This window comes from Bos indicus, chromosome 11 (genome assembly GCF_029378745.1).
Source record: "Bos indicus isolate NIAB-ARS_2022 breed Sahiwal x Tharparkar chromosome 11, NIAB-ARS_B.indTharparkar_mat_pri_1.0, whole genome shotgun sequence".
In the NCBI taxonomy this organism is placed as follows: Eukaryota; Metazoa; Chordata; class Mammalia; order Artiodactyla; family Bovidae; genus Bos; species Bos indicus.
This window is the reverse complement of record NC_091770.1, coordinates 44,715,661-44,742,219: the sequence shown is the minus strand read 5'-3', so window position 1 is coordinate 44,742,219 and position 26,559 is coordinate 44,715,661. Positions and strand designations below refer to the sequence as shown.

At 40.3% G+C, this 26,559-nt stretch overlaps 2 protein-coding genes across 2 annotated transcripts; one reads left to right on the top strand and one right to left on the bottom strand.

The window, feature by feature from the left end:
* The first annotated feature begins 1,232 nt into the window (after positions 1–1,232).
* Positions 1,233–26,283, top strand: SLC5A7 (solute carrier family 5 member 7). Its single transcript, XM_019969663.2, has 9 exons — positions 1,233–1,535; positions 2,774–3,001; positions 7,237–7,350; positions 8,091–8,246; positions 13,287–13,435; positions 14,251–14,394; positions 17,128–17,281; positions 19,156–19,373; positions 21,696–26,283. Exons 2-9 carry the CDS (start codon positions 2,824–2,826, stop codon positions 22,323–22,325), a joined length of 1,743 nt encoding a protein of 580 aa, XP_019825222.2. The 5' UTR covers positions 1,233–1,535; positions 2,774–2,823; the 3' UTR covers positions 22,326–26,283.
* Positions 20,604–20,823, bottom strand: LOC109565748 (large ribosomal subunit protein eL39-like). The gene has a single exon (XM_070798137.1). It carries the CDS (start codon positions 20,777–20,779, stop codon positions 20,624–20,626), a length of 156 nt encoding a protein of 51 aa, XP_070654238.1. The 5' UTR covers positions 20,780–20,823; the 3' UTR covers positions 20,604–20,623.
* Positions 26,284–26,559: the final 276 nt, after the last annotated feature.

Genomic DNA, 26,559 nt, shown 5'->3' with positions numbered 1-26,559 from the left:
TAAATTTATAACCCTTACCTGTTTAAAAATGGAGTCATATTGACAGGCTATGCAATCATTTTCCAGGAAAGCTGTGAGTTAATCATACAAATCAGACAAGATAACTACTCACAGGTCCTTCTCTATCTGAAGACTTTGACCTCCCCAGGCTTTATCTCAAACAAGGTGGTTGGATGCTATCATTGTTTATAGAGAACAAAGAAAAGCAGTAGTGATGGGAATGTGAAAGTTCATTTCCAAATCCAGTGTACAAAAACGGGGGATGTGCTGAAATTTTGCATCAAGAGAGATGGACAGTCGTTAACAAACATGATTACTTATTCCATTAATTATTAGATTTTCATATTTCACTGCTTAATTCAGTGGCATGGATGGTGGAATACGGAGCTGAGAGAGTAGCCAGAGAGGCTGTCTTTCTCTCTGTGTGTCTCCCCTCTCCCTCCTCTCTCCCCTACACTCACACACTTATAGAAATACACACAGTTAACTATATCTATCTCCATAGATTGAGATCTATCGAAAGATAGATCTATCTAGAGATCTATCTCCATAGATGCAGAAATATAGCTAGATGTAAATACAGCTATAGACATGCAACTATACCCATGGATATATAATCTAGGTATCAGATATAATGTCTAGGTGTAGATAGATATTTAAAACTTTATAGCAGCAGCAGCAGCAAAATTTTACAGCACTGGAAAATGTACATTGGTGGGCAAGCAACCTGTTCAGCTCAACCTTGGCTGGCTGACATGACACCCCCATTGTTTCAGACCACTCCAAAGTGTAGAAAGGGTATGGATTTAAAATTGATTCTCGAAACCTTTGTGAGATGTCTTCTTCAAAGAACCAGAGAAGCAAGGATCAGCCTCCACCGGGGCCCGGGGAGGGGTCCTCACGCACCAGCGAGTGGCGCCTCAAGAAACCTAAGTCTGGGGGAGGCGAGACTCCCTAGACCCCTCCCCTCTGCCGGACCTCCAGAGACTCCACCTGAAAACAATTTCTTGAGACCCTCCCCATCTCCCCATTCCCAGCTTCCAACCAGAGTCGTGGAAAGTAGGAATTGGCAATGACTCCGGGGAATCGAGCCCCGCTTCCTGGAGGAGGGAGCGGGAGTGGCCGCGCCTCGCCCGCGTCTTCAGGCCGGGACCCCGCGGCGGCGCTGGCCCCGCGCCCAGAGCGCAGCCCGGCCCGCGGCTCCGGCGCGTCCCCTGCGCCCCACGCCCGCCGGCTCGCGGGGCACTTTGCTCTGACGTTCGCCTCCCCGGCTCTGACGACCGGCCGCCCTTATAAAGGGGACTGTGGCCAATACTGGATCGATCGCCTCTTGGCCGCGCCGAGCGCCCCGAGCCGCGCCCACACCTGTCAACTTCGCGCGCGCAACGATTCTGGAGATTCCGGGTGCGGAGCTTCGGGAGCGGACCCTCCTGGCCTGCCGCCCTGCGCCCCGACCACACGCCAGTGTCCCGTGCAGTCCCGGCCGAGAGGAGCCTGGACCCGCGGAGCGCTTCCCTGCGCGGCGGCCACTCCAGGTAGGAGCGCGTCGGGGCCACCCCTCCGACGCGGCTCTGTGCCTCCCTCCCGCGGGGACGCCCAGCGGGCCGGGTCTCGCAGCCTGGGTCCTTGGGTGCGAGCGGCTGTGAAGTCGGGGTGCAGTGGGGGCGCCGGGGACGCCGCGGGCTCAGGAGGGACCCTGGGGCGCAGAAGGATCCGCCCGGAGCAGGATAGGGGGAGACCTGCGGGTGGGGAGGGGAACACGGGGTGCTAAGGCTGCAAAGGCAAAGCTCACCCCTCACTCGCCACTCGCGCTCCTTTTGACTTCTCTGAGCCCAAGGGACGGAGGCTGGTTCTTTAGCCCAAGATCTGTCGCCCATCTGCATGCACGGAGGTCTGGCTTGCCCAAAAACTTGTCCGTGCCAATTGAGGAGAATGGATAGCCACGGGCACGAGAGGAAGATACGAGAGAACAAGAATTCTAGAAATTAAAGGCATTAGAACTTGACGCGTCTCTTCTAAGGGTCTTGTTTTTAGTGCTTGTGACGCTCCGCTTTGTTTCAAGCATTTCTCTATTATTAAGTCGTTTCCCTGTGTGTGCCACTGAGGGAGCAGGGGAGAGAGGGAAGACACTGGGTGGGAAGGGTTGAAGGAGGGAGACCCTCTAAATAGCACAAGCCTTTAGTGGCTGCCATAACTTAATCCTCCTGCACTTGTTGAAAATTGGAGGTCCATGTTGTTTTGAAGTTGATCTTCCTAAATTTTTTCCCCAGATATTTGCATGGCAGGTTACTTTTGGAACCACTCCCTGAAGATGTTTGAAAGGAGGGATGGGATGATGATTGAATGAACGAATGATTATGCATGGGTTCTCAGAGTGATCCTTTATGATGCATCTACACTCCTGAACAATTCTGGATTGAACAGTATAGTGGTTCCAAAGTAAATACAGACTTGCTGATTGTGAGTGACTTCTTGCCCAAGTTACCGGGTTAAAACACGACAAGGTTAATTTTACATTGCAAGAATTTAATACAAAATGAGCACATTCCTTAAACAGCAAAACCCCCATTTTCTCTGTTTCTTGCAAACCCAAGACAAGGTTCAGTTGTTGAACAGAAAGAGAGTGATGGAATGAAGGCTTGTTGGTAGCCACAGGTAAACTTGGGATTTCAATGCACTTCTTCTTTAAGTGGCCACCGCTCAGGAGCCAGCTGGTGTACCCGGGCTGCCTGTATTTGCTTGGCTGGCTTGTAAGGCATCTGTGTTTTCGCAGAAGTCTTAATGAAGTAGCTGCCGCGGCAGAGCCCAGAGCCCTCAGTGACAATGGATTTCCAGGTGGAAGGGCTGGTAGCCATCGTGGTGTTCTACCTTCTCATCTTGCTGGTCGGCATCTGGGCCGCCTGGAGGACCAAGAACAGTGGCAGTGCGGAGGAGCGTAGCGAGGCCATCATCGTGGGCGGCCGCGACATCGGGCTGCTGGTGGGTGGATTCACCATGACAGGTGGGTCCCCTCACGCCCACCTTTGTGCCATCCCTGCCATAGCTCTTCAGGGGAACAAAGCAAACCTCATTCTTTGTCCTTGAGTAAGTCTCTGTGTTCACTACTTATATACTTTTCAAATATTTTCAACCCAGTAGCACTGGACCAAATGATGTTATTATCAGTTACTGGACAGAATATCAGTGAGAGAAATCTGGGCTCTGGGCTGCTGGGTGGGTGGAAGCAGTGAAAACAAAGAGGCGGGGGAATGTGCAGAAGTGCCTGAGTCTCACAAGTTGTGTTTCTGTTCATCGATGTGATGTAGGCAGCACCTCCTTTTACTCCTTACTACAGGCATCAAGTTGTGACCGAGCTGTCTTAATGGATGCTAACTAGTTGATGAACACTAACCAGTGATGGTTTTAAAACTAAATAAGTCACTTTGGAGGCAGCCCAATTCCAAATTGATTGATGTCCTGTCTTGAAACCTTATTCTCCCATGTAGTGAAGTAATTTTACTCACAGGAAGACGATCACGTGTTATGAATCCACGGGTCTGAGGAAAAGGTTTCAGGAATACTGATACAAAAGGGAAACACCAGGGTGTGTCTTAGTAAGAATCCTTCAGCCACCAACTGCAGCTATCACCCATTCAAACCCCTCCATGCCAGAAGCCCCCAGAGTCTGTCCTCCTTTGCCCAAAGGTGGTTCTGATTAAGTGGTGGCTTGTTTTTCTTTTCTATTCTTCTCGGTTGTTAATATCTTCAAATAATACTGAAAAACAACAATTTAAAATTATATCAATACTACCACTTGATACATATTCACTAACATCACACATTTCATTTTAGAGTTATATTAGGTTTTTAAATATTATCAATATAATCCATACCAACAGAATTACTATGAGTGCCCAGTGGAGAAATATCCCACTGGAAACCATATCAGAATGATAACCAAATTTCAGTCCTGAAGTGCTAGTTAAAAATCATTAACCCTGTATTTCAAAAAGTTTTCCAAACCAATCTGGGCAGACTGCATCCCTGTTTGGCCATTTGAAACCTACAGTGTCATAGAATAATTTATTGATGATCGATTCTGCCTCTCAGATAGTCACATTTTGTTTGTTTTACTCTTTGCCAACCATACATGGTTTTGTTCGATCTTCATGACAGCACTTGGAAGGGCTCTGGGCTACTCAGGACCCAGACTCGTGTGGTTAGTAAGGACCAGAGCCAGGTCTGGCGGCCACACAGTGAACCACACCCAACCTCTCCCCACTTCTCCATAAAGGTACCCAGGGTGAAAAGAGCTCTCTTTTACCCTCTGTTTCTCATTTTTTGTACATAAACACACATACAGAAAAAAAAATGTATTTTACAAAATATTTTCTATGATGCATAATAAACAAAACCAGAAAAAATACAAAAACATGAAGAATAAGAATCACCCACTTACCTATCACCTGCAGATGTTTACTGAAACGTTGGTGCAGATTTTCTTGTTTTTTTTTTTCTTATTATCCAGCTGTTGATGAACAATACAGGCACCTTTGTATCTTCATCTTCAGTTTTCATTAGAGCACAAACAAAGACCCACATGGAATACTGGTATCTGAAGTGAATTAAAGCATTGTAATTATATCTCCCTCAGATTTCTCTTTTGACAAAGAAAATAAGAAGAAAAGCAAAATAAAATGACAGTTGTTTATTTCCCTCAAATGGTTGAAAAGAATAAATAAACTGTTGCATACGAAAGTATTTTATTAATTGTAAATTATAATAACTTTCTAATACTCTAGTTAAATAATACATTAATTATGTTCATAAAGATAATATCTCAGAATTTGTTCTTTTATCATTTAGAGTGATTTTAATCTAATAGGCTATTAAACTATATTGAAAAAATTTGAATTATGATATTTCTTATAACGTGTCCTGCTCGAACTTAGCTTTTAAAGATTTTTTCTCAGAACCAAACAGAGCCTTGATCAATATCATAGTTCAATTAAAATCTGAACCATATTATCTAAACTTGTCAGATTCATTGATTGTGTTATTTGATAAGGAATAAAAATTGAAAATAAAAATGCATATGATTTAAAAGAATCCTTGTTCTCAAGAATCTGACGTGAAAATATACGAACATGCAAATGACCATATTGATAACAATAGAGGGACTTTAATTACAAAAAGTACCCAAGTCTGCCTGTCTATATTATAATACTTTAATACAATAGTTTGTAATTATGATATTTTAACTCAAGCACCAGTTTTCTTTCTGGAAATGGAGAGGAGACCTACACAATGCAAACTGATCACTAATAAATGTTGTGCTAATAAGACCCAATAAGATCACTAATAAGACCAACAGGCATTTACTTAACGTGGCAAAACATTTCCTGTGTGGTGTTCGGAGTCACAGATGACTGACAGGAAGGTGAGGTCTCAGGGGCTGTGCTGTGAGAAGTCATTGCTCTAGGTCCTGGTTACTTGCCATTTGTGGGAGGTTGGGAAGGAAAGTCTTTAAAATTTCACCAGGTTTAGGATAAGAAAAGCACATCATAGCATTTGTTATTGATCACCACCATGGAAAAGCTGCTGTGAAGATGGGGTAGCTGCTAAATATCATTTGTCCACTTGAGGATTTTGTGTATAAACTCTCCATTTGTGTATGTAAAGTTCCTTTGCAGGCAGGTCTTTTCATATTGACCTTTTAAAAATTGGATCAACCACTGAAGGCTCTCTCTCCTTTGCTTTGGGTTTGGATTAAATGCCAGATAAATTTTGGCAAGAAACACTTGTCTTTGGCAGTTTCATAAACAAGTTATTTGTTTTATGAACATTCTAACTGTGAAATTTCAGAGAATTTTTCAGAGTCAAATTTTATTCCCCATTGCAGCCCAGAATTCAGTCTCATATTTGGTAAGCTTCATGCCAGCCTCTATTCCTCATAATTTTACAGCAATTATACCTAGGGATTATTGTAAATAGTTTGACAATACTTTTCAAAGGGTATAAACTGCCAAGATTAGAGTGTTCCATTAACTTTAGCATTTCAGCAAAAATCAACTACTACAGTTCTTCTCAGAGAAAATGATAGAGTTTATAGATCATTTTGGACCCAAAGTTGTTTAATCAAAACATGCTTTCTTTGATTCTATGGCCTCCCTTCTTCAGCTGTTATGCTACAATAATGTTATTAAATAATATCTGAAGAAGACATAGTTCTTATTATTCTTTATGAAATATCAAATGTCTGCCTGAAAGACCCAGATTAGAACAAAGACTTGCAAATGAGCATGCATGCAGTCAACATTTTAATTCTCCTGAAGGCTGACCCAAACCCTAAGTGTAGGTCAGGTGTAGGTCAGACCTACACCTAAGTGTAGGTCTCTATCCAGAGACAGAGAAGGAAAAAGCAATTTAAGCTCAATTACATCACCTGGCACCCTCCTCCCTCCACTTCCTTAACAGTGTAAGGTAGTAAGTACAACTACATTATCATTTAAAATAGATTTGCCAAAACCCTATGCACCCAGCATGTTTATGAAGTGACTCTATTAATGGAAAGCACCCACACCCACAACCACACATGCAAACATGCACACACACACACACACACACACACACACATACACACTTCACTCCTTGAAGACAATAGTCATTATCAATGAGGAAAGATCAATACAATTAAAATAAGAGGCCCTTGAAATCAAGACACTTGACTCCATGTTATGGAAGCAAGGGGAAGAGTTGTAGCATTATTAAGAATGGAGGCAGTCGTGAAATATATCACATATGATCTCAGACTTTGTGATATTATAATATCATTTCAAAATGTTCATGACTCGGTGGATTTAGAAGATATCCAGGGCAACACTGTTCAGTGGAAATATGATGTAAGCCACAAATGTAATCTTCAATTTTCTACATATCACTTTTTAAAAAGCACAAAAAAATAGGTGAATTAATGTAAATAATAGAATTACTTAACTCAGTATGTTGAGAATGTTTTAATTTTGTTGTGTAACCAGTACAAAAAAGATTAAGAAGTCTTAACACTTATTTTTCTATAATGAGTCTTAGAAATCCAAAGTGCAGTTTTCACTCTTCGATCACTTCCACCCAGACCAGCCATGTGTCTGGTGGCAGTCCCACAGGCCTCTCGGGGCTCAGGGGCACCCTGTGGGGCCAAGCGGGTCTCAGGGACAACAGGCATGATACATCTCCCCTTCGCTCCTCATCCTGTTTCAGCCACCTGGGTTGGAGGAGGCTACATCAACGGGACAGCGGAGGCCGTGTATGTTCCAGATTACGGCTTGGCGTGGGCTCAGGCACCCATTGGATATTCTCTTAGTCTGATTTTAGGTAAGAAAAGCTTTATACCCGAGTGACTCAGTCAGTAAAGCATAAAGATTAGGAGTATAAATAGCAACCGAAAGAATAAGTCAAACAGTATAACTATTGTGGGAAATGCCACCGGAAATCCCACCGAAGTCACTGTTATCAGGAAGTGGTAACACGAATGTGTAGCTGACTGGATCTCTTGATTATGGAATATGTAGAAAAAATTCCCTTGATCGTTTTGCAATCAGCACAGTGAATTTCTTAGTGTAATGATGTTTTTTATTTCCAAAATAGTGTGGACATATCATTAAAAATGAATCAATTTGAATGGTACCTGAATATCTTGTTGTAAATCAAACTAATAAAAGATCAAGAATATTATTTAACACAGTTCCTATTTTTGTTTTATTATTTTGCTCTTAGAATACTTTTGTTGGATCTTGTGCTTAATCAAATAATACAGGTGCATAGACATTTAAGGGAGTGCTGAGCTGGTCCACGTTTTTCAGCCCAAATGATTTGGCCATGCTATGTACAGCCTTGGATGCCTACAACGGTCATTGTGTTAAGGAATTTCCATTTATTGCTAAATATTTCTTGGTCCTGTACTCACAGGATTTTGCAGACTGATTCCTCAACACATAGAAGTATTCTAAAAAATTCATTTCCTTTGAGAAATTATACACAGTAAAAGGTTAGCAAAGACTTTTATATTGCAGATTTTCAATTTTCTCTTTAACGCTTGTTTGAATTTCCTTTAGGTGGTCTGTTCTTCGCAAAACCCATGCGTTCCAAGGGCTACGTGACCATGCTAGACCCCTTCCAGCAGATCTATGGGAAGCGCATGGGTGGGCTGCTGTTCATCCCTGCGCTGATGGGAGAGATGTTCTGGGCAGCAGCCATCTTCTCAGCCTTAGGTGAGAACCAACGAAACATCCTTCTGCATGCAGGGAGCTTCCCAGGTAGTGCTAGTGGTAGAGAACCGACCTGCCAATGCAGGAGACATGGGTTCGATACCTGGGTCAGGAAGATGCCTTGGAGGAGGAAATGGCAACCCACTCTAGTATTCTTGCCTGGAAAATCCCATGCACAGAGGAGTCTGGCGGGCTATGGTCCATAGGGTTGCAAAGAGTTAAACACAATTGAAGTGACTTAGCATGCCCATGCACTCTGGTTGAACAAGTATTAGATACACAGTTTTACTATCTTCAGCCACAGGCCCCAGTGTGGCTTACCTAGATTAACACCACCACCCTGCTGCTTACAAGGCCACCCTTCTCCCATGATCTTCACACAGTATATTAGATTGAATCCAACCACACCCCTTTACTGATTAAAACCAGACCTTTAAACTGGGCTGGAAAAGCTTCTTTTGGACTCTTCCTTCTCCCTTCCTCCAGAACTTTGCAAGCCCAGTGACCCCTCCTTAGGATGCACAGCCCCCGCTTTCCTTTCAAACCAGCCAGGAAGAGCCTTCAAATCTTCTACAGATGTCACCTCCTCCAGGCAGTCATCCTGAACTTTCCAGATGCCTTTCCTCTGGGATTCTGTAAGAACCAGAAAGTTTGTTTTCAGTGGATTTACTACTTTGTATTTATATGGCTATTTATCTATTTCTCAGTTTCCAAATGGTCACAAAAGGAATTATGAATTTCTTGAAGGCAGGGCCTGCATCTTATTAACACTTATTGTCCCATTACACATGAATGAATGAATGAATCACCCATAGCTACACTTTCTTCAAAGGAGAAAAGGAAAACAACAGTCTTTCCTTTCTCAATGAATCCCATTTCATCCAGAGTGTTGGAGTGTAGACGTATTCAGGGATTTGAAAACTGAACTTAGACTCTTTGGGGTCTAACTTACTTCCAAGATCCATCCATGCTAAGGACAACCTGTCCTTGAGTTCTCAGCCCACTCATAAAACCTAGGAAGTGAGAGAGTTCAGTGGGATTGTGGGCAAGCTTCAGGCTCAGCACCCTCCCTTTTCATCCAGAATAAGTCTAAGCCATCCCACTGAATGTTGAGCTCCTTCCTGAAGACTCGCAGGGTTAGGCCTTCCTTGTCCTCCCTTTATGAGCTGTGTCTTTGTGTGACATCCAGGACACTGTCATCTCCATCTCCTCTTACAAATGGAAGCAATGGGCTTACATCTACAGTCAGGCTTTAAGTGGCCCAAAGAAAAGTCAGATGACATGAAGCTCCTGTGTTATGCATTAGACTACAGGCTACTCTTCTGCTTTCAGGGTTGTCATCAGATTTGGTCTCTGTAACATCAGATAATACTTTACACCACTCTTCACTCCTTTCTCTCTAGACTCCTGTATAATTGTATCTTATTTTGTTGGTCTCCAACTGTCAGATGAAGGAAGATTTAATGTAGAAAAGAAGTGAATTTAATAGGTAAATAATTTTCACTGTAATATTCAGTGAAAATATTGCACTTTCCTGGCACTGAGTGGTCATGCTCTACAACCATCCCTGCCGTATCCTCATGAAGTTTTACATAAACACACAGCTCCCTTCCCACCTTGCTCTCACTAGCAATGGTAGTTTATTTGTCATTGGTTTCAAAGCCAGAAAATTTTGGTTTTAAGAACAAACTGCCTGCTGAGATATCAAAAAAGGAGTGGGCTGAATATCTAACAGAATACAAAATGTTCACTCTCGCTGAGTAAGGATCAATTCATATAACAGAGCCCTAAAGGGAGAATAGAATGAAAACCTATTATTTCTAAAGTACTTTGGAAATATAAATCATAATAGCTAAACTCTGAACTTTGCTGCAATTAGTTATTTTAGCAATTACGTGTCTACATCTGTGTGTATGTCAACATACATGTAAAATATGTTAATGTCTCTCTCTTTACATACACATGTATCAAAGAACATTTATGAAAACATGACTGCTATTCTTGAAATATATGTTCTAGTAAAAAAAAAAGTATATTTCAATTTAACAACAGCTCTGTTTTCTTCAAAAATAATAGTTGGATATACTTCAAAATTAGTGTTTATTAGAAATAGCTTGGGACAAGATATTTTACCACCTTACTATGAATGTGCATAGCTCACCTGTAAAACTTAGGAGTATCTCAAACTGTCTTCTCGATATATATAAACATCCTTACAGCTTCTTAAAGAAATGTGTATTTACATAACAGATCAAATTCAGAGAATTTTTATAACTTTATTTTCAGTATATTTATTTTTCTGGCTGCATGAGTAAATTAATATTTCACAGCAGCTCTGGAAGTCTAGGTTTGGTTTTACTCACTACAAATGATGGAATGACTTAGAAAATATTTTAGAGAAAAAAATTCATTCCAAGCTTAATAGTGAAATGAAAGTCAGTGGCTTCTTTAAAGCCACGGAGTTACTGCCAAATGACAGCTTTTACTAGAATGGCAACCCACTCCAGTGTTCTTGCCTGCAGAATCCCATGGACAGAGGAGCCTGGTGGGCTACAGTCTATGGGGTCTCAAAGAGTTGGATATGACTGAAGTGACTTGAAAGTGAAAACTGAAAGTGAAGTCTCTCAGTCGTGTCCGACTCTTTGCAACCCCATGGACTGTAGCCCACCAGGCTCCTCCATCCATGGAATTTTCCAGGTAAGAATACTGGAGTGGGTTGCCATATCCTTCTCCAGGGGATCTTCCTAACCCAGGGATCGAACCCGGGTCTCCTGCATTGCAGGCAGACGCTTTTACCATCTGAGCCACCACACACTAAACCCTACATCTTTAGACTCCTCATCCAGTGACCTTTCTTCTGTAACATGCAGCCTCCCTACCTTTGGAGGTGTAGGATTAATAGAAATTGCACTAAAGGGTGGAAAATTAAACAGTATTCAAAAGAAGTAGAGTAATAATTGAACTTTTCATAATTCATGGGCTGTAACTTTAAAATATTGTTATTACAGTAGAGAGCTAGACCAAAGGTGAATGGCAAAGAATTGCAACTAAAGTTTCAACATGAAGTGAATAGTCTTAGGAGAAAAAAAAATAACTTGTTAAATATCCATACAACAATAAGTCAGTTGTCCAAAGTCACTTGTAAATAACCAACCTCTTTCCTTTGTCTTCTGCTCCCAGTTATTTACTAAGATTTTCCTTTTCTCAATTGGTTTTTACTAAAGAAAGTAATTTAATTTTGATACTAAACCATGGGCTTCCCTTGTGGCTCAGCTGGTAAAGAATCCGCCTGCAATGCAGGAGACCTGAGTTCAATTCCTGGGTTGGAAAGATCCCATGGAGAAGGGAAAGGTTACCCACTACAGTATTCTGGCGTAGAGAATTCCATGGACTATATAGTCCATGGGGTTGCAAAGAGTCAGACATGACTGAGTGACTTACACTTTCACTAAACCAAAGCACTAAGCAGAAAATTCTTTTGAAAAATATTTTGCATTGTTATCTCAGATAACAGTATCTGAGATATCTCATACTGCTCTTTAGATAATGGATTTTCATCTCAGATGGGCTGCATATGCTATTAGCATGCAATTGAGAAGTGAGGATAGAATGTAAGATTGCAGTTAATAACTCAAATCACACGTGTTGCATGTACATTAGTGTGAGAGGAATATCATTGCTACATTTAATAATACAAGATATAAACTATACCACTCTTGAGAACAACAGGAAAGGGTGTGTAGAACAACAAGTGAATGCTGAACTGGCAGCCCAAAACTCCACAATGGTCCAGCTATCCATACCATGATATTAATATTCTATTAGAAATGTAGACATCAGCAAACACAATAAACAAAATCATAAAGTTAGAAAAGCATAGACTGACTTCTAAAGTGGCTTTACAATTTTGATGAATTTATAGTGATGAAAATCACTATAAAACATAATGCTTGCTGATATTGAGTTGCATGAGCTGTTTGTATATTTTGGATATTAATCCATTGTCAGTTGGTTTGTTTTCAAATATTTTCTCCCATTCTGGGGTTGTCTTGTCTTGTTTGTGGTTTCCTTTGCTGTGCAAAGACTTTTAAGGTCAATAGATCCCATTTATTTATTTTTGTTCTTATTCTCATTACTTTAGGAGGTGAGTCAAAAGGATCTTGCTGCAATTTATGCCAGAGAGTGTTCTGCTTATATTTTCCTCTAGGAGTTTATAGTGTCCGGCCTGGGTAGCCAATAAGAACTTACTACAGAGCACAGGGAACTCTACTCCATGCTCTGTGGTGACCTAAATGGGAAGGAAATCCAAAAAGAGGGGATGTTTGTGTACACATAGCTGATTCACTTTGCTGCAGAGCAGAAACTAACACAACATTGTAAAGCAACTATACTCCAATAAAAAAAAATTTTTAAGGGAATATAAAAACCCTTAAAAATGATGCTAAATCTATGACTCTTCAGTACATTTGTATCCTAGGAACAAGATTGGAATGCTGCAGGAAAAGGAAATAAAATAAAAGTAATCTTTCATAAAGTTGAAAAAGTTGGAAAGTGCAATTTTATTACCAGTTTTATTATTTTTTCCTGTGAATTTATTTCAAACCCTGATACCTTAGACCGTGTGTCATCTAATAAAAGCTGACAGAGGTCAGAGTTAATGCAAAAGAGCAAATCAATGCTAATTGTAAAATGAGAAGCTGGGTGGTTATGCTCATCATAAAGGCTTGTTTTTCTCATGGATGTGAGTAAATACACTGCATGTGTTCAACGAAGTCAGAGTTTTAGGCAGTCGGTGAAATGATTGCAAGACCTTATAGTAGTGTTCAGTTCAGTTTATGTCATGGAATTCTGTAATCAAGTCATGAGTTTCAGGTTTCCTCATAAATAAGTGAGCAAAGCACTAATTTCAGAAAGAACATTTTAGACTGTATGTGTATATGTGTATATAAACACAGATGTGCACAGGCACACTCAGGTTAGGAGTGAGAAGGAAGAGCTGGACTGTGGAACTTCAGCTGGGCTGTTCCCATCCCATCTCTGCAGGAGCCACCATCAGCGTGATCATCAGGGCCAGTGTGCACATGTCTGTCATCGTCTCTGCACTCATCGCCACCCTGTACACCCTGGTGGGCGGGCTGTACTCTGTGGCCTACACGGATGTCGTTCAGCTCTTTTGCATTTTCGTGGGCCTGGTGAGTAGGGCCATTCACAGACTTCCTTCTTCCTTTCATCCTCCCTCCCACCTTCCTTCATTTCTCCTTTTGTAAGAGATGACATGGTATTTCATACTAACTCGGCAAAAACTAATAGAAGTCCTATTTCCCCATCATGACTAACACACATTAAGTCATACAGTATTGGAAATTTTGCTTTTCTGTATGGATTACTTGGATGAAAAAACTCTAATCACATTGTGAGATTTTGACAGAAAAGTGCCCTCAGTTAGCTCTTAGAAAGCTCTAGGGGCTCCTTTCCTTCACGCCTACATTTGATGGAAACATGTGTGATCTTCCTTCAAAGACTTCTGTCAGAGTTAAAATTTAAACCGTGACCCTGATCTGTGTTTGTCTCTTAACCTTTCTATACATTAGTTATGGTTATGCCATGAGACTGCTCCTAGAAATTATTTTCATTCAAATCTTCCCAGTCACTTTAAGGAATGGATATCTTCTAATTCTAAGAAAATACATGTTTTATATATATATATGCTAACAAATATTCATGTTTTGTATAAACATATGTAAAGTTCTCGAATTCAATGTTTTCTTCCCAAAGGTTTTGCAGTCAATGTGATATGGCATAATTAGCTCAGAAGCTGACAATGTGTTACTCTAACTTTTCTAAATCAGTGTTCCATGGTGTCCATAGAGAACATGCTTCTAGGTCCTCCCCTGAACAAGAGGAATGACCAAGCTGTGCCATCTATGAGAAGAAAAAAAAAACTAATACATGAAATCTTGCATGTCCCAGATAGCCACACTAATGCTTTCCCGAACTCTGGTTGCAGTGGATCAGCGTGCCGTTTGCGCTGTCCAATTCTGCAGTTGCTGACATTGGCTTCACTGCCCTGCACACCAAGTACCAGAAGCCCTGGCTGGGGACCATCGAGCCATTTGAAATCTACACGTGGCTTGACAGCTTTTTGTTGTTGGTAAGTGACACACATGTCCATCCTCATCTCAGTGCTCATCACCACCCCTGGACACCCTGGTGAGTGGGCTCCCACTCCTTGCTCCACCTTCCCATCAGAGCTTCTGTTCATCAGCGGAGGCCAGATTGTACCTGACTTACAAACCTTGATGACCTATGTGTCCAGAGACATAGGTATGTAAATTATGTATATCAGCTCATACAGTCATTGAAACTATTGATGAAATATTTTTCAACATGGAAGATGTTAATGATAGATTGATTTACAGGTTGCAAAACAAAGGGAAAAGTTTTGGAAGCATATAGAGTGAGGCATGGGATTATGAATTTTAGAATTTCTCCTTGTTTTATTTTATTTTGTTTATTTTTGCTTTTGAGCTTGTTCAGTTTAGTTCAGTCACTCAGTCGTATCCGACTCTTTGTGATCCCATGAACTGCAGCACATCAGGCCTCCCTATCCATCACCAACTCCTGGAGTTTACCCAAACTCATGTCCATTGAGTTGGTGATGCCATCTAACCATCTCATCCTCTGTCATCCCCTTCTCCTCCTGCCTTCAATCTTTCCCAACATCAGGGTCTTTTCAAATGAGTCAGCTCTTCACATCAGGTGGCCAAAATATTGGAGTTTCAGCTTCAACATCAGTCCTTCCAATGAACACCCAGTACTGATTTCCTTTAGGATGGACTGGTTGGATCTCCTTGCAGTCCAAGGGACTTTCAAGAGTCTTTTCCAACACCAACACACTTCAAAAGCATCAATTCTTCTGTGCTCAGCTTTCTTTATAGCTCAACTCTCATATCCATACATGACTACTAGAAACACCATAGCCTTAACTAGACAGACCTTTGTTGACAAAATAATGTCTCTGCTTTTTCATATGCTGTCTAGGTTGGTCATAACTGTCCTTCCAAGGAGTAAGAGTCTTTTAATTTCATGGCTGCAATGACCATCTGCAGTGATTTTGGAGCCCCCAAAAATAGAGTCAGCCACTGCTTCCACTGTTTCCCCATCTATTTGCCATGAAGTGATGGGACCAGATGCCATGATCTTCGTTTTCTGAATGTTGAGCTTTAAGCCAACTTTTTGAGCTTGTATGGCTTTTGTAAGACGGAAATTTTTCTGGAGCCAATATGTGAGATACTGATAAACAAGCAGATATCCCAGGATTTGGAGCCAATGAGAGAAACAGTCAAAGAAGCAACTTCAGTACATTGTGATCTGGGAAGTTCCCTCATCAATTCACTCACTCACATGATAAATATTTACTGAACACTGACTCTATGTCAGTTAGAGAATTGTCCAGTCTCCTCTCTAGCCACCCCCACACACCCTGACCTCTGCTTATACCAAATACATGGTGGTCTTATGGCTGCCTCTTGGTTTCTTTCTTTTTCATGTTGGATTATTTCCTAAGGACTTTCCTCCTTCCATCTCCACCCACTGACACCCCTTGATGTCCAAAGAAAGTGAAGTCGCTCAGTCGTGCCCGACTCTTTGCGACCCCATGGATAGTAGCCTGCACCAAGCTCCTTCACCCATGGGATTTTCAAGGCAAGAGTACTGGAGTGGGTTGCCATTTCCTTCTCCATGGAATCTTCCCAATGCAGGGATCAAACCCAGGTCTCTCACATTGTAGACAGACACTTTACCGTCTGGGCCACCAGGGAAGTGCTTTGATGTTCATTATTGTTCCCATAGTGCCTCTTTAGAGCATCAACAAATTATATTCCAGTTCAATGTCTCCAATTTTTTTATAATATATTCTCAATAAGAATGTTAAGCACAACCCCAGTGTAGGCATAGATTGCTTATATGTACTGTACTACACATTGTGTAGATCACTTAATAAAACAACAATCTCACAGTTAGGTACAAGGTAGAAATGAGTATAAAGAGAAATTCTATATTAAGAGAATTTTCTAAGAGAATCTTCTCTATATTAGAAAATACCTCAATGCTCTAGTTCTCCCAGAGGACAGTGATCTCAAGAGTAGAAACCACTTTTCACTCATCTTTGGGCTTCAAAACCATTCCATTGCCTGGCACATGACTGGGATCAAGAAATATTCATTGGGTTGTTTTGACTCAAATTACACTTCATGGTTTCAGAATATTAATGTTTTTGAGACAATTTTGTGGTGGTTGGAACTTCCAGATAAGAACAAATTGAAGGTTTCTGGATAGTTTTAACACAGCTTAAAGTGGGTAAGTTAAGGAAAAGAAAATCTTGTGCTATGTAATTATGAAAGAAAAGAACTTGAAGAAATCTGCACAGTTGAAACTGTGACAATGACAGCAGTGAAGACGAGTGGCATGTAGAACCATTTTCTATACTTCAGAGTCTTGCTTGTCACTATTCTGAATGTGATTATTAAAAAAAAAATCTCATTTAAAAAATACCCAGTAAACATATATACACTCCCATGTGTAAAATAGACAGCTAGTGGGGAGCTGCTATACAGCACAGGGAGTCCAGCCTTGCGCTCTGTGATGACCTAGAGGGGTGGGATGTCAAGGAGAGGAAGGCTTAGGAGGGAGGGGATATATGTATGCATATAGCTAATTCATGTTTTTGTAGAGCAGAAACCAACCTAACATGGAAAAGCAATTATCCCCCAATTTAAAAAAATTTTAATAAATAAAAATAAAACAGGAAATTTAAAAAAAATAAAAACAACTAATAGATGCTATTTGCCTCCATTCATCCTGGGTCCCCATGGCTCCCATGCAGATGCTGGGTGGAATCCCGTGGCAAGCCTACTTCCAGAGGGTCCTGTCTTCATCCTCCGCCACCTACGCTCAGGTGCTGTCTTTCCTGGCAGCTTTCGGGTGCCTGGTAATGGCTCTGCCAGCCGTGCTCATTGGAGCCATTGGCGCATCGACAGGTAAACCTCTGGCAGCTTCACTGATTGACTCACTCAGGCTTCACCCAAGTTACCAGCGAGCACCCAGCTGCCCTCTCTCCCCCACTTTCCCCATTACCCCCATTGTGTATCTGCCTTTGTTATATAAGACGTCAACAGATCGTCTTATAGTTCAGACATTGTGTGACTGCTCACCTCACCAATAAGACATTTGTGAGCAGCCCCCAGCCCCACTGTTGGGATATTTATCAGCTGTGTATCTGGGATCTTGTCAGCCATGGTTCTCAACCAACATGCACACCGTCATCATCCAGGGAGGTGGAGGGACTAAAAAATACTCGTTTCTATCCTACTCCACAGGGATTTTCTGTTAGTGCCCTAAGACAGAGTCAGAGATCGGTGTTTTTAAAAGTTCCCTTGGTAAGTCAAACCTGAAAACCAGTCAGTAAGTGGGAAGCTTCTATGCAGCACAAGGAGCTCAGCTCTGTGCTCTGTGATGACCTAGAAGCGTGGGATGCAGGGGTAAGGGGATGTAGTTTGAGAGGGAGTCTCAAGAGAGGGTGGGGATATATATATATATGTATGTAGGGTTGATTCATGCTGTTGTGCAGCATAAACTAACACAACATTGTCAAGCAGTTATACTCCAATTTTTTTAATGGGGGAAAAAAAGTAGAAGTTGACCTGCCATCACCATAGCCACCCAAGGATCACTTTGAACTTGAGGCTTCAGTTTACAGTTTCAATAGTTTGTTAATTAAAGGTTTTCTTTCTTGGAGAAATCAATCAATAAGTTTGTAAGTAAAGATAAACTAAAACACTAAGAGAATATCTTACTCAAAATTGGTAAAAAGAGTTTTATGACTTGCTTACCTCCCATTTAGCCTCTATCCTGAACATTTTTTAAGTTTCGTCCTTAATTTGATTGCACTTACTAATTACTCCTGACCCTTGGGTATTATTTCTAGTCCCATAATATTCCAGTTAATGCTATAAAACTGGCCACATAAAAGCATGGCTTTGAACAATTGTAATAGAAAATGAGGGGAGGAAAAATGGTAGGATCCAAGGAAAACCACCCCTATATGGTCCTATAATCATGACATTAACATTCAACAAATATAAAAGGAGCTATACTAAACAACTGTTAAAGCTTCTGCTGTATTCTTCTTACATACTAGTATAACTAAACAGTAAAGATTTATATCCAAAGATAAGCTTATATTTCAAGTCCTTCTACCACAGAGTCCAAAAACTGCCTGAAAATTTCAACCCTGTACTTGCACTTTTTATTCAATAAAAAGGGACTGTCTTTGATCCATTCATGTTTATTTCTAATAAGTGAAATTCAGTGCAAGAAGGAATTTACTTGAGAGAAAAATAACGCCAAGGAAGCTCCTACCACAAGGCTTTATCCAGGAAGAGAGTGGGTGAGAAGAGGCCCACTGTTGCCTTTATCCACTTATGAGTATAACTGAGCAATGAAACACTAAGTGTTCTCTCACATCTCCGTGTGGTTGGGGGAACCCTCTAGGCTTCAGCTTGAGAACACTTAATTTCAATGAGTCTGCACCAGATAACACCATTGTAACACTGCAGAAGAGAAATTTGTATTAAAAAATCTCACACCACCATATCCTGTGCAGGTCCTGTGGATAAGACTAAGTGTAACCAAAACCCATTAGACACCAGAATATAGGAGACAATGTCACTGGACCAATACATGGACTTGCCACCTAATTAAACTAACATACCCCACTGGACTAATTAGATTTCCCACCGATTAGACTACGTCACATGTTCTGAATTTATTTCGAAAGCTACCTAGTGAATAGAAGGACTCCAGATGGATGGATAGATGGCTCTTTGGCTGTGTTTGTTGTTTCTGTCAACAGCCTGGAACCAGACTGCATACGGGCCTCTTGCTCCCAGGGAGAAACAGGAGGCAGACATGATCTTGCCGATTGTCCTCAAGTATCTCTGCCCCGTGTACATTTCTTACTTTGGTCTTGGAGCCGTTTCTGCTGCTGTCATGTCCTCAGCAGATTCTTCCATCTTGTCAGCAAGTTCGATGTTTGCTCGCAACATCTACCAGCTTTCATTCAGACAAAATGTAAGAATAGTTATATTTTCTTTAACATTACATTGTTGTTATTGTTCTCATCCTTGCACTTACTGTGTAGGTGTTATTCTATATTATTAATAGTCTTTGTGAAAATCTGACCCTACTTTGATTCAGCACACAAGGTTAAATGATGATGCATTTTATTTACGTTGTATGTGAAGGTCCTTCATATATGTTGTATATGAAGGCTTCCCTGGTGGCTCAGACAGTAAAGAATCTGCCTGCAATGCAGAAGACCGGACTCTATCCCTGGGTCGAGCAAATCCTCTGGAGAAGGAAATGGCCACCCACTTCAGCATTCTTGCCTGGACAAGTCCATGGACAAAGAGACCTGGTGACTATAGTCCATAGGGTGGCAAAGAGTTGAACATAACTGAGTGACTAATACATACATAAAGGTTTTTAATGCATGCTATTATTCACTCTAATACTGAAGGACATGCATCAGTATAACTATTTCCCAAGAGGTGCAGTCATATTGCAATAATTTAAATGTCTTCTCTTTCTAATGAAGGAGTAACAAAACCTAAAATATCTTAGAAAAACTTCCAGTTTAAATACAGTAAGAAACTCAGGAAACCCTGGTGTAGGCAGAACATAGTGAGTCATTATTTCATAGATACCAGTGTCATGCTTGTTTTGCTCTTCACTTGAACCCCAAGTCCTCCTTTGTCAGGAAATAGCCTCTCAATTTGATTTTCCTCATTGAATCTGAGGGCATAGAGCAGCACACTCATGGTCACCAAGGGGCCCGTAGCCCTCTACACCTTCTTCCCTCACTCAGGCTTGGCTTTCCGTAAGTTTTCTAGGTCATAGTTCACACAGTGGTCTCACTTCTTGTGTTGTGTGTGAAAATCTTTGTTATTACCAACACAATGATCTTTCTAAATTGAAGGCAAAAAAAATAAATTTTACAAAATACACAAACAATAATTTATTGATTATGTATGGTTTTTTAATTGCAGATGAATAAGGTTGTGCTTAACAGTGAAATGAGATACATAAGGAATTAATCCTCCAGAGTACCCCTTTGTGTTGCTATTAGCAATGCTTTGCTTTATTTATTTATTTTTTTAACAGTTCCATCTTTTCATATTTATTACTGAGTCTCAGACTGATAGTGAGGAAATAACATCAGGAGCCAAGCATTACAGTAGTGATGTTCTCACTGTGGTTTGGCTGCTTAAAAAAGTGGTCTTAACATGTGTGCCACACATGTTATAGACCCAGCTTGCTTCTTATAGACCCAGCTTGGTTCTTCTCCAATGTCTTCTCTTGGAGCTGTAGCTGATTTTATTGCCAGTTTTCATTTGAATCCATTGAGGAACGGGACAATTCTGCTTTTGTTTCTTGGCCAGGAATCGCTTGATCCTGAAAGTCTTGTGAGAAGACATGCTGAGAAGAGAACTCAACCGCACATAGGATGGCGGAGAAGAGAAAAGAGCAATGCTTTGCTTTAGATTCTAATCTGCATTCAATTCCTAATTTTTCAATTTTCAAATTTCCTTTCTCAGCCTTCACTTAAATACACAATGTATAATACTTTTTTGAAAGTGAAACTGAAAATCCTGTCATGTCCAACTCTTTGCAACCCCATGGACTATGCAGTCCATGAAATTCTCCAGACCAGAATACTGGAGTGGGTAGCCTTTCCCTTCTCCAGGAGATTTTCCCAACCCAGGGATGGAACCCAGGTCTCCCGCATTGCAGACAGATTCTTTACCAGCTGAGCCACAAGGGAAGCCCAGGAATACTGGAGTGGGTAGCCTATCCCTTCTCCAGCGGATCTTTCCGACCCAGGAATGGAACCGGTGTCTCCCCTGCATTGCAGGCACATCCTATACCAACTGAGCTATCAGGGAAGCCCATAATACTTTTTTAGTTTCATGATTTTTTAAAAGCTTATAAACTATTCTTTGAAAACAATATTTATAGGATGTTTTACAAGTATTGCCACATAGCATCTAAGTGGTCCCATTTGTTTTGTAAGGCCGTTAGTAGAGGAAGCCAGACAGGCCATGCCCCCTCACTCCCGCATTGCAGCATCTTGCGTCTCTTTCTGACATTCAGCGAGCAGCGCAAAGGTGCGCTCTGGTTCCTCCATACCGGTCACTGAAACTCCTCCCCAGGTCCACCATGGAGGCCACCTAGATTGCTCTGTTCCTTGCTGCTGGTTTTACCTGTAGGCTGTGCCATTTGAACCAGAGTTGTTCTTTAGGGCAGCTTTAAAGCACAGGAAGGCATCTCATTCTCCTCCTGGAGAAGCCCGCACTTTCTGAGAAAAACTGACTCGATGGCAATTTCTTACAGGCTTCTGACAAGGAGATAGTCTGGGTCATGCGCATCACGGTATTTGTGTTTGGAGCTTCTGCGATGACCATGGCCTTGCTAACGAAGACGGTGTATGGGCTCTGGTACCTCAGCTCTGACCTGGTCTACATCATCATCTTCCCGCAGTTGCTCTGCGTGCTCTTCATCAAGGGTACCAACACGTATGGGGCCGCGGCAGGTTACATCTCGGGCCTTTTCCTGCGAGTCACTGGCGGGGAGCCCTACCTGAACCTGCAGCCTTTGATCTTTTACCCTGGCTATTACATTGATAAAGGTGGCATATATAACCAGAGATTCCCATTTAAAACCCTTGCCATGGTGACATCATTTTTATCCAACATTTGCATCTCCTATATAGCCAAATACCTGTTTGAAAGTGGAACCTTACCACCAAAATTGGATGTATTCGATGCTGTTGTCGCAAGGCACAGTGAAGAAAACATGGACAAGACGATTCTGGTTAGAAATGAAAACATTAAACTAGATGAACTCGCACCTGTGAAGCCACGGCAGAGCATAACTCTCAGCTCGACCTTTACCCATCAGGAGGCCCTCCTGGAAATGGATTCAAGTCCAGAGGGCTCTGGGACTGAGGATAATTTACAGTAACCACATCTGCATCAAACTCTGCTTTCTCAGATGAGACACTAGAGCAGACTAGTCCTGGAAGTGTGGTTTGCAGCATATACAGTATATAAAAAAAAAAAAAAATAACAATGAGCAGGACAAAAATCCATAGAGTAGTTAGCTTGCACAGATCCAAGACAAGTCAGAAGGAAGCACCCTTGAAGCAGCACCTCTCTCTCCTTCATGGACACGTCTCATCTTCATTTAATTTTGACTCTTGGCAGTTTTGTTAAGTATCTGAACATGACTAAAATCCCACTCAAAAAACAGAAAGCCAAATAGAGTATTCACCTTAATTATGGAAAAAGGGAGTTTAGATATGAGAAAGCCAAGGAGTTTGAGTAGCCTTGATCCTGACCTTGTTGGAGAATGCCCTGAGAGTGTGATTTAACTATCACACTGAAGTTATAAGAATAATTCCTGTCACTCCACTGGATGATACAATGAATTTGTCAGCTGATTTCTCTGGTGTGATGAGTAATTTCTTCTTTCCTGTTAACTATAACATTTGCTGAATATGCAGTTTGTTTCTCTTTTACTGGTGATGTGTGTTATCCTGAGAGCAGGCAAAGCAAACAAAAAAATATTGTGTAGCAGCATGTCTTGACATGCAAGGTAATAGTAAGGTAGAGTGCATCTTGGTAGAGTATTCCTGGCTCCTTTGGGTGTATCTAAAACTACCATACAACTACCATATGCATTGGGGAAAGTACGTACAGTGAGAAAGGCGTGATCATTAGGCAATCTGGCAGTGATAAATCAAGAAGGCCATTAAGTAGAAAGTGCCAGGAACAGCAGTGAATTTTACCTTCATCTGAGGTTTGGAACATTTTGCTTCATGACAAAAATGTCATCTCTTGACCGTCTGTTTGTACTAGAAGTGAAATTGAGCCACTTATAAGGTGAGATAGCTACAGGGCCTATCAAAGTGAGAGACAAACCACACTACTGAAAGTAGTAAAACTAGAAAAGTAAAACCATTCAATTTTGAGTGTTTGTTAATGAGGCTGGTTTGTTAATGAGTGTCAGGAGAGCTACTCTGCAGCACATTTTTGCAGAAGCCAGTCTTAGGTACTAGACAAATCACTACTACAAGTGGTATACAGTGGATTTTAAAATGCAGAAGAAAGGAGAAAGTAAAAATACATCCTAAAGGAAAGAAGCCATCAATTTTAACATTTGGTATCTACATAACTTTCATGAGGTTGGTCATTGAATATTGTTTTACTTCTTTTCTGGAGTTAAAAAAAAATGTGTATATTTATACATTATGGTTTGTATCCATTTTAGAATTTTAAATGTTTTTCCACCAGTCACACAATAGAAATAACTGGAGCTACTTCTACAAAAGCAGAATGAACTAATCAGCTGAAAAGTTATCTGAACATTTGATCCAATAAAGGAAAACAGTCTGAGTCATTCAAACTAACACAATTATTCAAAAAAAAAAAAAAATTCTTTTTTTAGCAATTCATAGACAAAGTGAAGTGAATTCAGTGTCAACTTTAAGTCCAAAAGTTGTGTTTAGGAAGCTAGAATTCCTTGTTTATTGTAATTGTCTAAAGGCAACAAATAATAATTTCCTTTGTTATTAAGTGAAATGAAAGTCATTCAGTCACGTCCAACTCTGTGACCCCATGAACTATAGCCCACCAGGCTCCTCTATCCATGGGATTTCCCAAGCAAGAATCCTGGAACGGGTTGCTGTTTCCTTCTCCATGTTATTAAACATGAATTTAATTTACAGGGTAATTCTTAAATATGAAAATAAGTAACTTTACTTGTCATTCCCATATTTTAATTGTCATTCCCATATTTCCAGTCCATGGGGTCACAAAGAATCGGACATGACTGAGTGATTAACACTTTGACTTTCAACCATATTTTTAATGATTTATCCAAACATGATGGTGAATAAGACATTGCATTCAGAACTTTTACAAAACATCAAATATAACCTAAATGAAAAGAGAATTGTTGTTACTCATCTATTTGCTCAGCATCTGCTCTATGTCCACTGTTCTATGGAGTGCTTGAAAAGAAGCACATTTTGGGGACCAGTAAGTATGGGAGTCCCAAAGTTCTTGTACATGGGTTGAGAGAAGAACCAGGAAGAGGCCACACATTTTTTAAAAAAACTACAAAGGTGGGAATTTCTGACATGTAAAGGTAGTTAACTGATGCACTGCAGCTCCTAGCAAGTATGCTACTTCTCTTTCCAGCACTCTGTGTAAATAATTATTTTCACCCACTTCATCACTGTAAATTTTTGTTTCAACCCCTTTAGTCAGTCTTCTGTAAAAACACATTACCCATGTTATAGTAGCATGAAATAGAGAAGTAGTGTCTCTACTGATATTATATTTTACAATTTTGTTGGGTAACAGTTGTCTAATGACCATATTTAAATCCAGTGAAAAAGAATAAATACAAATAGTGAAATTTTCTCCCATTCTGTTCATTTTGTAATAGTAGAAAGATAAAGTGGGAAGAGCATTCACCTTGTCCCAAATGTTAAAAACCGGAAAGCTTAAATGCTTTAAGCTAATAAATAATATTCTGTTTTTATTTAACTTACTATTTCTTTCCTACTTTCAAACCAGATATACATAAAATCTAGATTAGTGTAAAACACACCTGTAAATGCTTAAACATTAGCAAGATGATTCTTTTAAAAGGACAAAAAAAGTTGAGTATCCAAAGGAATGAAATAGCAATTATAATGTCTTTATTTAGGCTCATTTACACACAAACTCCCCAATTTCCAAGGAAAAAACCAAGTTGTGAGATGTGGTAGACAATGCTTTGTGCTCATCACTTGCTCTGTCTTGACATTATGGGAAGCATTCACAGCTTTGCAAACTTCTGTTTTTCCTTGGTGGACCTAATTTTCAAAAACCCATTCTCAATGAAAGTGAAACAGCAACATCTCAAACACCACTGTATCAGTCTTTGGAGGTGATATCTGTGGACAAAGCATAGGAATAAAACACAGATTTTATTTTCATACTTTTACAAAGAGTGTAACGTGTTTCTTGTGTCATTTTCATGTTTCTTTTCATACATAATTTTCAAAATAACAAGCTCATAGCTGAACTGAAATGTCAGGAACAAACTTCCAAACAGTGTTAAAAGCCAACTTCATCGCCAATCTTATAAGTAATGAATTTGATGTGAATATCAAATGAATATAAGCTTGAAATGAGTGAATCTTATGTAATGGCTGTTAGTTTTTAAAAAAATAATAATAATAATGAGCTAGCGTTGTATTTTAAACATAAATGTGGCTTTTTCTTTTTAGCCTTTAAGAAAATGTACTCTGGTATAATGTATAATTTATTGTAAGTTTGCTACGGAGCAGATAGATACATATAATAGTTCTAAATGTATATTTTTGTTTGTCAAAGTATTATATAAACTGTGCTTAAAATAAGTAGATTTGCAACTGTTGTAAATGTTTTAGGTGTAATGGCATCATATTAAATTGTGCTGGTGCAATTCAGGCTACTACCGCCTAGGTTTGGCTTTTGGGGGCCCCTCTTAAAAGGAATATAGAGGGTTCGTCCTTGCAGCAACATAGATGGACGTGGAGATTATTGTACTGTGTGAAGAAAGTCAGAGAAACAGGAAGATAAAAGTAAACTTATTTACAAAACAGAACAGACTCACAGACATAGTGAACCTACACATGGTTACCAGAGTGGAAGAATGGGGGGATGAGATAATTAGGGCATTTGGGATCGACTTGTGCATATTGTTCTATTTAAAATGGACCTACTGTATAGCCCAGGGATCTCTGCTCAATGTTACGTGGCAGCCTGGAGGGAGAGAGGTTTGAGGGAGAATGGATATATGTATATGTATGGCTGAGTCCCTTTGCTGTTCATCTGAAACTATCAATTGGCAATACTCCAATATAAAATAAAAAGTTTTAAGAAAAGACAGTTATGCACTGAAACTGAAATAAACCATCTTGTTACCAGAACACATGAAAACACTAAATGGAAATATAACACCAGGCATAAATCTTGGGGCAATACATGATATCATAGCTCAAAAAAACAAATGAGAATTAATTTTCTTGGAAAAGAAGTTCTATCACTGTACACAGCTCTTTCTTTAAACCAAAGAAATCAATAGACATTATATCTATTCCATTAATATCAAGAAGATCTGCTTTTAAAAACCATGATAACATTCTGCTCATTGGTGATTT